The 12,525-nt window shown below is 35.5% G+C and overlaps 1 protein-coding gene across 6 annotated transcripts in view; it reads right to left on the reverse strand.

The window, feature by feature from the left end:
- Positions 1-3,362: 3,362 nt before the first annotated feature.
- The window catches only part of kcnh1a (potassium voltage-gated channel, subfamily H (eag-related), member 1a), a 97,652-nt gene continuing 88,489 nt past the window's right edge, over positions 3,363-12,525 (reverse strand). For all 6 annotated transcript variants that reach the window (XM_038295670.1, XM_038295669.1, XM_038295667.1 and 3 more), the window contains one exon: positions 3,363-6,209. In XM_038295670.1, the coding sequence (XP_038151598.1) occupies positions 5,340-6,209 (870 nt within the window). In that variant the 3' untranslated portion in view covers positions 3,363-5,339. The remainder of the gene's footprint in view (positions 6,210-12,525) is intronic.

A 12,525-nucleotide genomic window follows, 5' to 3' on the forward strand; every position in this document is an offset into this window, starting at 1 on the left:
AAACAGTTATTTGTGTTATAAAAATGATTTAATAAACCTCATTTTGCGTAACATATACTAATCAGATGGATTGGTCCTGCCTTGAATCGTACCTGTCTTGATGAGTCTGAATGCAGATGTTTACATGAGTATAATGATTTTATGTCATTTAAAAAGATTTTTTTTTTTTTTTTACTGCAATCTAAGGTAAAATCTCTGCTTTATTACAGTCTGGCCAGCCTGAAAACTTTAGCTGTTTCTAATGCACACCTGCTCCATGTGTGTCCTTTATTCTCCAAATCACAGCACATATAGTACTTTACAAAGGCTTTCAGACCCCAAAGCTTTTTTCCCACATTTTAGTTGTGTTTTTTTCACAAACATTGCTGTTTTTATTTTAGTTTCTTTTGACAGAGTAACACAAAGCAGTGCAACATGCTGAAATGTTAGGAAAAGGATGAATGAAATGAATGTTTTGAGTAAATGAATATTCACCAAGGTGTGCAGAAGTGTAAAGCAGTGCTAGGTTATAAAACAGTAATCCAGGCTTCAAAACTTTAAAAGATTGTTGTTGAATCCATTATATTGAAACTGAGAGATTATGGAACAACTGCTAATCTACCAAGACATGGCTGCTCAACCTCGACTGACAGGCCGAACCAGGAGAGCATTGATCAGAAAAGCAGCCAAGAAACTCAGTGTAACTCTGCACAGAACCGCAGCTCAGATGTGATATTCCATTGATATGAAAACTATTTATCATGTAAAACACACATTGATGGAAGCTGGGAAAAGAAGAAATAAGGAAGAAGGAAGCACTGTTAGCAACTGCTACGAGCCATGCAAAGCATGTTGAACAAGATGTTCTGGTCAGATGTGATAGAAATGTTAGATGTTTCACTCAATTTTCACCATGATCCCCATGGTGAAACTTGGAAATGACAGCATCATGCTACGGGGAGAATTTTCTTTGGCAAGGCTGGGGAAGGTAATCAGAGTTTAAGAAAATGGATTAAGCTAAATGCAACAAAATTAACAGAAAATTTTAGATTAATATTCATACAGTAGAAAAGCTTAGTTAGAGTGAAGACTTTAACCCAGCTTAAAAAGGAGGTAATGGATGGGGTGTTTTTCACTCAGGTTGATGGATCATCTCCTCTGTCTTTAGATGTACAAAGAACGGTGAGACTCAACCCAAAGGAAAAACAGGGGATTAACAAAGTATGGCAATGAAATTTGCAGAGGGTGGAGGGGACAATATGAAATAAAAATCATGAATAATTTTGCATGTTCACTTTTTTGCACTACTCTGTATGGATCCATCAAATAAAAAAAAACTCACATAAAATACACTGGACAAGCTAAAGGCATATTATTGCTTTCATCATTTATTTGTTGTTTATGTATCATTTGTAGAACCATACCAGATTTATATGTATTTGATAACATTAAGATATGTTTGAAATGATTTAGCTGCTTTTATCACGTTCAGATTTTCTTCTGCATATTTCCTCTCCTCTCCAAAGCTGTCTGACCTCTTTTTATCTTTTCTTTTCCCTTTTCTCTTTGTGAACTCTTTACACATAATCGACATCTTTAGAACTGGGCTGTTGTCTGGCAGGAAAACTCCATTGCCATTTCTAACCAGGTAGTAAATAATTAATAATAGCAGAAACAGCCAAAAATGAAAAAAAAAAAACCCTGGCACTAAACCAAACTAGTTTTTACGTCCGTGAGGACATGACTGCTTATTTATGCGTGCTGAATATTTTATGAAAATGGATGCAATGGAACCTAAGCATGTTTTTCCACTTTGCTGTGTCCATTTCTGGTTGTCTTGTGCCTCGTTAAATAGAAGAAAAAAAAGCGGAAGACATTAAATATCCAGAGTGGCGGTTATTTTGGGTACATTAGAGTACTGGATTCAGCAAAATATAAATTGAAACCAACAGTAAGTTAATTGTTATGAATGTTTGATATATATATAGAAATATCCTAATGTGCTGCCATTGAGTAAAGCAAATCTATTCTAGATTTTACTATGCGCCAAATATGACAGGATTGCTTTAAAGATTCAACACATTTGCTAATTAATATTTGAACTGCCTTATTCTATAAAAGTTTGAAGAGTTCTGGATTCAAATTTAGCTCATCATTTTATAGTACAGGCTAAACACCTTTTATTTCATGCTTCTTGGTTCTTCATTATTTTATATTTGATAAATATATTCTATTTCTTTTATTTCTGGTTTGTTTTTTTAAATGTCTTATTTTCCAAGGTAGTTTAAAACTATCGGGATGTTTGCTGATGACGCTTTTCTCAAACCATGTAAAGACATTAAATACATTAGAATACAGGTTCGGATGAGGCTCACTTGTTAGAATTAAATTGCCTTTAAAAAAATAAGGTGTTAAACTAACTTGTCATTAAGTCCATATATCTGAATTGAATATATTAATTCATTGGTTATTAAAACAAAATCCCTAGAAAGAGAAATGGAAGCTTAAAACAAGATTCTCTGAGTAATCAATCTAACATAATTAAATTACAATAAATAACAACATTTTCAATTAATTTAAAAAGTATTGAATTAGTCAATTAAAAAGAGATGCATGATGGTCAGGTGAAAAAAAATATGCTGTCTGCATTATATGAATACAAAACATGTATTTAGAAAAGGCTGGGAGTTATTAATGATATGTTTAAAATAAAAAATGTAATGTTGAAGAAATAACGTCTTCATGACTTTTAACAACTACAGTTCTGGGATATTTACACAAGAGTTATGTAATATATCAAATATAAACAGATGAAAAATGTAATGTAAACATGCAGCATCAGTGGCAAACAGGCTTATGTTCTTCGTGTTTTTCATGTTTCTAATGATTAATCGGTAACTAGATCATGACGTAACCAGATCAGAACCATAATTATATAAAAATATAATTACCTTTCTTTCTAACACACAGCAAATAAGACAACATTTTCTCAGGCGTATTACTGTTAGAGGTAGACAAATTATTTATACTTGCTAAATGCCAGAATAGTGACAGAATGAGAAAAAAAAAGATTTTCTTCAAATTCAGAATGTTACATATATGTGCTTAATTACATCTTGACAAGTTTGATTCTAATACCTTAATTTGGATATCTGCAAATCATAATACTCTATAGGAGCTCTATTTGCTTTATTTAATTTTATTTAACTTGATAGTTATTGTTATTACTGTTGATCTTTTTGAAAGGCTGTCATAACCTCTTCTCTGCAAGCATGTGTAATATGCATGAATGAACACAAGTATATCTAAAATACAACATAAGTTTGGTGTAAGCTCTTGAAAGTAAGTCCAAAACAGCAAATAAAAGAGAGATGCCCATAAAAGTGAAACTTTTCTGCTTTTTAAGAGATTTTTAAACAATTTTGAATTTATAATAGAATTAGACTGAATATATGTGTCCTAAACGATTGGCCCTTATTTTTGCCTGATAACAGATCTGGAATTTTCTTCGGTTTGGGGCCGATACCTACCGTATATTAGTATTGGATTGGTGCATCTCTAATAATATCATAGTGCTGTAAGCCAATAATAATAGGCTAACTGGCAAGTTAGCATTTTACAATTACAGAGTTAAATGGAGGAAGAGGAGCCATGGGTGTATTTTAAGGCTCACATGGGTTCCTTCTATCGCATCAGAAGAATATGAAATCAGGCGTGACGTTAGAGTTCAGACCCACATGAGTCTGGTATATCTCTAGTGAATTATATAAAAAAAAAGAAATATCTGTCATTAGTCTGGCATTTGGTAAATTAAAATAATTTTGATAAAGAATTAAAACAGTAAAGGTTTACGTCAATTTCATGTGAGCCAGTAAGGGGAAAAAAGCAGTCGTGTCTTTTTATATTTAGTTTTTCTATTTTAGAAATAGATGTCTTTATTTTCACTGACCTGGAATTTGTGCGCTAAAAACATTCAAAATAAAGGCTTTGCCTTAATTCATTGGAATAGAAAACATACTTTAGTGTAAAATAATCTATATTTTTATGCTTCTTGAGAAGCTGATATCAGTTTACTTTTGAATAATTTAGCCTACCGGTGTTGCTTTAAGCATAGGGTAATTTTTACCCAGATAGAGAAAGAAATTCAGTGACAGAATTTAAGATAATAATTAACTAGTGGACAGCAACCCAACATCAATCATAAGCATCTTTTAAAAACAACAAGAATCATGCAAAACTAGTGCAAGATGGAAAAGAAAAACAATGCATCATGCACTTCAGCAGCAAGTTTAAACAGTGAGGCTTTATGTAAGGGGGTTACTATTATGGGGTTTTGGATTACCTGGTGGTTTTATGCAACTTTGTGTGTTAGATAAATACATATTAACAAATATTTTAAAATTATTGTAACAATGGGTATTCCTTCTTGGCTCATGAAATTTCCAAAGGAACGTAAGGTGCCACAACAAATGCTGTATTTTGCATTATCAAATTACTAATAAGATTCCCCGAAGGTAAAAACGCACAACTTTCACACTACAGTGCATCATGTATATGGCTGCAGCGCTCCCAGATGAGATAAACAAATGCAAGACTTCAGCAAAGATGGATAACTTCTCTACTGCATGCTCACTAGTTAGCATTTAAATTCATTTTCTATCTAGCACATCCTTTAATGCTTTATGTAAATGACATTGTAAGCTCTACTCAGGCATGTTTTTTTCTGGGAACCAGATTGGTTGGCCAGAGTTATCTGTTGTATAATTCATAATGATCCCAGCAGATTTTAATAAGAGATGTGTCTGAGGAAATTACAGTGAGATTGTTTCAACATCTGGATAAAGTCTGCTCTTTCTGACTGAAATAATGCAAATGACTCGCTGTGCAGCCTCAATTAATCAAGTATGGCCCCAGTCTGCAGTAAGAGGTACACATCTATTTTATATGACATGCAAAGAGTTTCATACGAATGATTCAATAACAAACCAGCGGGTCATGCTGCCTCCATTGGGGCATCCCAACAGTAACGACTCTGCAGTTAGTTCTGCGGCTGAGATAAAATCGAACTAGGTGCGTTATTTTTCCAACATGGCACAGTGGAAAAATAAATTATGTACAAACTTTTTCTGTCATCTGTTATGTAACCTTCAAGTCTTCAGTGCTACGATAGCGTAATCTTTGACATCCTGCGTGAACCAGCAGACACACGTCATGTTAAAGGTCGGTAGATCTCATGGACCACAGTGACGCCTACAGATGGTGTGCCTTAAACTGCCTCAGCTATCCAAGCAAACTCTACATTACTGGATTCCAGCTGAGCTCATGTATCGCTGTTACCTGATGGGTCTCTCTTCCTTCCCTCATGAAAAAATATCCTCTTTGTCCAGCTCTGGCGAGGCAGGCCTTGAAATGTCAAAAAGAGGCTGCTCGGAGCCAGTACTTGATTTCCTGGCTCGAAGGAGTTTAAGTGCTTCAGCAAGTTGCGCCTCTAGGCCAGACATTCGGATGCTCAGGCTCTTAATGTCCTCCTTGAGCTCCAGCTTAAGTTCCTGAAGTGAGGCCTGAAGAGTCTGCTCTGGGATGGGGTAAAAGGCATGCCTGGTTTCTGGAGGCTGGGCAGGACTGCGGTCCTGAGGGGTCATGCGAAACTCGCCCACTTTGTCCAGCCGTAGGTCACTTTTGGTGATCCCGCTATCACACGAGTCCGTCTTCTTTAAAGTCGTGTGCGGCTCGTGCTCAGTTGTCCGCTCAGGTAGAGTTTCCATGGATTCGGCTTTAGCCACCTTGTTCCAGTTATCGGCTTTGGCCATGGACTCCTTGAAGCGACCCCAGCCTTTGACTTTGACCGGCTCAGCAGGTCGGCAAGCTGCCAAAGAAACTGTTGAAGGCACCTGCAGCTTTGCCTTGTCTGTAGAGGTGCAGTTTGTCGGCGTTGAAGGTGAAGGGACCGAGGAGGAGGGTGTTGCTGGGCTTTCTGTTACCGTGACGATGCTGGTAGTTGTGACAGGGGCTTTGGCCATCGATACCTCAACATAGGTAGGACCCTTCTCAACGTCCTGTTCGTTGAGGTCCTGTTTTTGGGTGGCCATTCGGGCTTCTTTCTGCTGTCGGAAGCGCTGGAAAAGTTTTCGTACTGGGTGATCCGGTGGCAGGTTCAGAGGGGCTTCATTTTTCCGCCGTTGTCGCTCTTCCTCCTCCCGTTTCACATCACTGATCTTCCGGAAGACAATCTACAAAAGAATAAAGAGAACTCATGATGACAACATAAAGCATCACATAGATCTGATTAATAAAAACATTAGTATCTAATAGAGCATATGACAAAAGATCAACCAAGGTCTGTTCTTAGATCATGCTCTTTAATAGCCCTTTTTTCCCCCTTGTTAAAAACTGCTAATATATGGGGAACTAAAAATTTTTTGGGAAACAAGTCGCACCACTGATTCTTGAGTTCTTTTGTTCTGGAGAGTTTTTGTCAGCTCTTTTTAAATTGGCTCAAATTCAGTTTGTGTCTGGTAACATTTTTAAGGTAACATGGGTGTTTGAGAAGCATTTAGGTCTAGATTATTATATATATATATATATATATATATATATATATATATATATATATATATATATATATATATATATTTTTTTTTTTTTTTTTTTACCAAAACTATTACAAATCTATTTATTATTTATTATCTTTTTTTCAAAATTTTCCAGATTATTCTCCTTTTCAGTCTCCAGTCTTCTTATAGGATCTCCCTGAATTAATCTCCATCAGTCTGTACTTGACCAACTTCCCTTTCCCCACTTAATAATCATCATCCTTCACATTGGAAATAATGTGTGTAGCATGAGGTGCCCTGTTTGCTACAGTGTTTATCATGTAGGCTAAATAATTCAACTTAGGTCTTATTTCACCAGGACATCCGTGTCCATACAGTACATGGCTTTTGGCAAGAAGCAAACTAGACTTCTTTTGGCCTTCATTAAACATGACTCCCTTGTTACCCCGCCTCCAAAGTATTTGCAAGAAAAGTAATGCCAGAGTGGAGGCCTGCTAAACCAGAAACATAAATCAATCGAGAGTCTAGTCTGGGATTATTTACACTGGGATTATTTACACTGTTTAATGGTGTGAAGGATGAACTCACCGTATGTTATTCTGATTATAAATATAAACACTCAATAAAGTCCTTAATAGCACCCATTTTGCCTTGCTGCATGGAGCACAACTTGTCACAGTAATCAATTCTACTAAAAATCAATGCATGAATCAGTTTTTCTAGATCCTTCTTGGACATTATTTATTTAATCCTGGAGATGTTCTTCAGGTGATAAAAGGCTGACTTAGTAACTGCCTTTATGTGCCTCTGAAGGTCCATCTGATTTCATCATGACACCAAGATTTTGGCCATAATCAGTTGTTTCTAGCTGTATTAGCTGAAGCTGTGGGATAACTCTGGATGTCTCCTCCTTTGGTCTGAAAATTATTACCTCAGTTTTGTTTTTATTTAGTTGGAGAAAATGATGCACATCCATGAATTGATCTGTTCTAAGCATCTAACCAGCGCTCTGAAGGGTTCATTGTCACCTGGTGACATTGGTGACTAATACAACCAATTGATCAACAGTATGTGTAAAATGACATGAAAAAAACATGCTGGCAATGAGCCTTGTAGATCAGGAAGGATACAACAAAAACAGAGAGCTACAGTATATCACAATTATTGAAACCAAGTGGCAAATAGTCTGACAGTATGTAAGGGCAACATACCCTGTATTTTAATAATAGTTTCACATCTCTGTGCATTGGAAATTACAAGTGTTTCACATATTTTATTAAACCTTATTTATTGAAGTAAACTAATAGGATCTCATAAACAAATAATGTGTATGAAATATTTTTGTTTATTTAGTTAGTATTTCATACAGCTGTCCTCAAAATTATAACAAATATAACAATGGACTATTTCTTTTAACTAAGGTTATTGTAATCAACTATTTAGCCCTTCAATTTATGGAAAGATTATTTTATGACTGGTTATCAATCTTGGTCAATCTATAGGCTCAATCGTCTTTAGAATAATTAATGAATCCATAACTTGCATCCTTAGTGGTATCAACATATTACCCCTCTTGAGCTGTGGAAGTCTGCAGCCCCTCCTTTATTCCCATGTGCCAGTTTGTGCCATGCTTAAGCCAATTTCAAGTTATATTTTAGACAGATGATTCATCTTGATTATTGTTAAACCTGACATGCTCTATTCTTTTATCTTTATGATGCTTTTTGATTACAATGTTCTCTGCTGAGACCTTCACAGAATAGCCAGTTTATACTGATAATGAATCAAACTAAGGTAGAGAGTAGGTTTTATTTAGGGCATCAGAGTAAAGAGAGCAGACATCAAATTTGTTTTATGAAAAAACGTTTTAAAGTATGTATTGCTTTCCTGCAAATTCTAAAAAAAAGGTTTTACATAAAATCAAAGTAAGACACGATACACTGTGTTGCTGCAATGTGACAAAGCACAAAAAAAGTTCAGTTAGTTTAAACATCTTCTTACAACTTTGTTTCTTAAGGAGGAGTAGCAAAAACAAGACATCAGTTTGATGGCCCATGCTGACTGTAGTGGTCTGTCAGGAAAAGTGTCAACATTTCCAAGTGTGTGCACATTGTAAATGTCACTTTTAAAGAAAGCATTTCCCAAAAGAGACAAAGAAATATCATATCAAGCCGCTGGCAAAGAGACACAGTAAGTGTACCAGGTGGCTGCTGCTGCATCTTTCAGGACACCTAATCTTGACAGCTTTTCAATACAACCCTCATTAACAGAACAGTTTCTAAAGGCATTAAAATAGGGGTTTAATACATGCTAAATAATTTCATTAAAAAAATATTAAATCCAGCCTTTACTAGTTTAAAAGCTCTTAAGTCGAACTAAACTTTAACAACTGTGTGAAGCAGCTCTTATGCATTCAGTGAATCCTAATGTAACTGATGAAATCAAAGCAGCTACTGTGTGCAAACAAAAACAGCTCTATTTGAGCAAAGGCTGCCCGCTAAAGAAGGCTGGATAGTATGTTGTGTGGTTGAAAGCTTTAAATATGTTGCAGCTTAGTTGAGATAAGGAGGATAGCACAAGGATATTGGGGCAGCTGGAGCCAAAAACCTGTCAGCTGACATTATGGCCAGCCTCCCGAAATCAAAATAAGGAAAGCGTACTGTTTGCATCTGCATACATGAACACATACAGGCCTCTGTACAAAGACTTAAAAAGAAAGAAGATATTTATTCAGCAGGATTTCTACCTTGATTTTGTTAGCAGGATATTATAAAAATAAAAATAAACTTTTCTTTTTGGCAAAGAGAAAAAATAGAATAAAAAACCTGCATTGTTCCATTGGTGAAGATTCATTTATCATCTGAAGGTTGGTTTTAAAGCAAAAGAACAAACACCTGCTACGACCTCAGCCTCCTCATTGCCACTTTAGAAAAAAGAAAACTAAAATCGTAATAAGAATCAAGCATACCAGTTCTTGTATTTACTCCATTTAGCTCTGAGCTTTTTAAGTTTTTAAAACTAAAAAAAAAGCTAAATATGTACCTGTCTTATCATCTTATTTCTGTTAAATTTGCATCTGATACAAAATACAGTTTAAACACTTCACTACCTATGGACGAGCTGGGGATATGATGATACTGAGACCATAACTCAGGAACATGACTTGATCTTTTATGAATATCTATCTGCTAATGGCCCAGTGAACACTAGAGACAGGCTGCAGATCCAATGCAACCTTCTAACAAAAAAAAGAACCAATATTCCTAATATTTATTAAATCCTACACAGTAAAACAACTTAAAGATAAATTATCTCAAGGACTTACTGTATTGGTAGTTTTTGCATTTATTTTGGTACAAAGACTTCAACAAAAGTGCAAAGAAAATACCTGCGAAATTTAAAAGTGCACTTTGAGTACAATACCTTTGCATTTTTGCTGTTTGCCATCCTAATGCATAACATAAAGTGCTGTGGTTTATAAAGGGCTCTGGTTTATAATTAAAACACCAAGGGAATGTAATCTAAATTTTCTGGTATCTTGCTACACCTCTATACCAGTTAACTGTCCATGTTTATTACCATTTGGAAAAAAAGTTCCTAAACACATGGAAATGAAAATATTTTCCATATTATTTAATTATAGAGCCATGAGTTTAAAACACAATGCATTTTTATTTCAACCTTTGCATAACATAAGCATAGCAATCTATGCTACTAGGATCGCATGACCAACCATGTGAGGTTTTATGTTTTTTTTTTATATACTGATACTCAATATCAGTTTATCTTGAAAGTAGAAAAACACAATCCTAACTTCATATTTAGTAGGCCTTTATCAGTACTGAACATTTCAGGCATTTCTCTTTTTCTCTGTTAATTAACAATAAAATGGAAGACATTTTTTTTTTACAGATAGCATTGGTTTTATCATGCTTTGAACTCAGTTTGCTATCCTTAGTGACAGAATTTTGCCCTTTTTTCAGCTTTGTCCAGAAACTGAAAAAAATATCTTGTCACGTATTCAGTTAAAGGGTGCAGCCTTAGATGCAATGACTTTTTGCATTCCTTGCTATAAACTGCAGAATGATATAGTACGCTCTGTTCTCTCACTTTAATTCAATAACCTTACTGCTTTGTTCCCTTTCTGTCTGCTTTACACCTCTGCTTATCACCAAACACAGAGCCAGAAAATAGCTCATACTTTCCTTTTTCATTCTATTGTTGTTGTTTGGCATTCTTAACAACATTCGTGTCATCCTTAAAGGAAGACAATTTCTTTCCTTGTGATCTCTGCGACAAACTGTTTTTATAACTGGTACCTGGAAGGAATGTAATTTGCTGACGTTTTTATCTACTGTGCTTAAGGGAAGTCAGTCTCACAAGCGCAGTAGAGTATTAAAGTCAATCCTTCGATCCATCTCTTAGTCCACAGTTTTCCCTGCAGTATACATTTAGGAAATGCGTTAGTGAATAGGGACGTTGATTCAGAAGATGAGATTGCCTTTTTATATGCAGGCAATTCAATCTTACACTCACGCTCTCCCGGACAGGCTAACCATATGGATGAGGAAAGGACTGGTAGCTATACTTGCCCTGCTGATCACAGCTGTACATTTCAGGATTTGAGAGTAGCTTTGATAAATTGTCATTGATTGTTAAACCATGCTTTTATCAAATTTTTATTTGTTTTTGTTAAGGAGAAAGTTGGTGCATTTATTTGCAGATTGCATTATTTGGATGATTGGTTGTCTGTAATTACACAGATGTGGCTGGTAATAACGTCTTTAGCAACCCTAGATTTTAAGTTTCTAAGCAGTAGTTGTTAGTTGGCTCCTAACTAAGGCGTAGGATTCCCAAGTCTTGGAAGACCAAGAATTTATACCAGCTGAACTCATTACTGTCATATAAGGAATTTATGATAAACTATAACAGTGATGAAAATTTGACTGTGAAAAACTGGTGATATGACTCCATAGAACATCAATAAGGAGGATGGATGGATGGATGGATGGATGGATGGATGGATGGATGGATGGATGGATGGATGGATGGATGGATGGATTTTTCACATTTAGTTTTCTTTCTGTTCTTATCGGGTAAAAAAATATATAATTTCTAAATAAATATCCAACCCTTTCCAGCTTTTGTACGCAGAATCAGTGTGTAATAATAAATCCTGTCTTCCATCCACAAGTAGAATCACTGCATTCATTTTTCATCTTAATATAAGCAAAACAACAGATTCCAATTTTAGGGAGCTGTCCTTTAAACACTAAGCAGCAAAACTAATAATTGTGCCCCAAGGTATAAAAATATATCTCGGAGAGATATTATATGACTTACTATTTTCTCATCTCTTATGAAAAATGGCGTAATACAGCACTGGTGAATAATTTGGAGGGAGAAAACACACAACTCATTTCACCAAATCCAGCTTTTATTTATTTTTTTTTTATCTCTTTGTGCCTTGTAGTCTTCTTCCCTTCATCTTTTTGCTCTGGCAGCCTAAATACCATGTATGCTTTCAAGTATCTAACCTAGGGTGAATATACCATGAAGAAACGTTTTCCACTCACCGAGGATCAGAATCCACATTGATTTTATATTTAAGGTGGAGAGACAAACTTATATTGAGGAGCTCACTTTATATTGTTCAGATATAACAACAACCATTTCTAAACATCTGATGACAAAAAGAAGATAAAAACAGGACATGGTCAAGCAAAACATGACTTAAATATCAGGCTAAGAACCAAATTGCTGGGTGTGTAGATTAAAATAAACCATAAGACTAACTCAGAGAGGGGTCTAATCTGATTGTTTCTCTCTGATGGTTTGTGTGGAGGTGTCTCCTCTCATAAACTGCAAGCAAAGCTCTCACATGTCTCCCTTCCTATCCTCCACTTGAGCAGAGCTGCCACTTTAGGAGCTCCTCTGTGCATCTTCTCCCCCACAACAGATGCAAAGCTGTGACTGTGGAGCAGAGCGAATT

Source organism: Cyprinodon tularosa, unplaced genomic scaffold (assembly GCF_016077235.1).
Source record: "Cyprinodon tularosa strain WSP-4 unplaced genomic scaffold, ASM1607723v1 ctg359, whole genome shotgun sequence".
Lineage (NCBI taxonomy): Eukaryota > Metazoa > Chordata > Actinopteri > Cyprinodontiformes > Cyprinodontidae > Cyprinodon > Cyprinodon tularosa.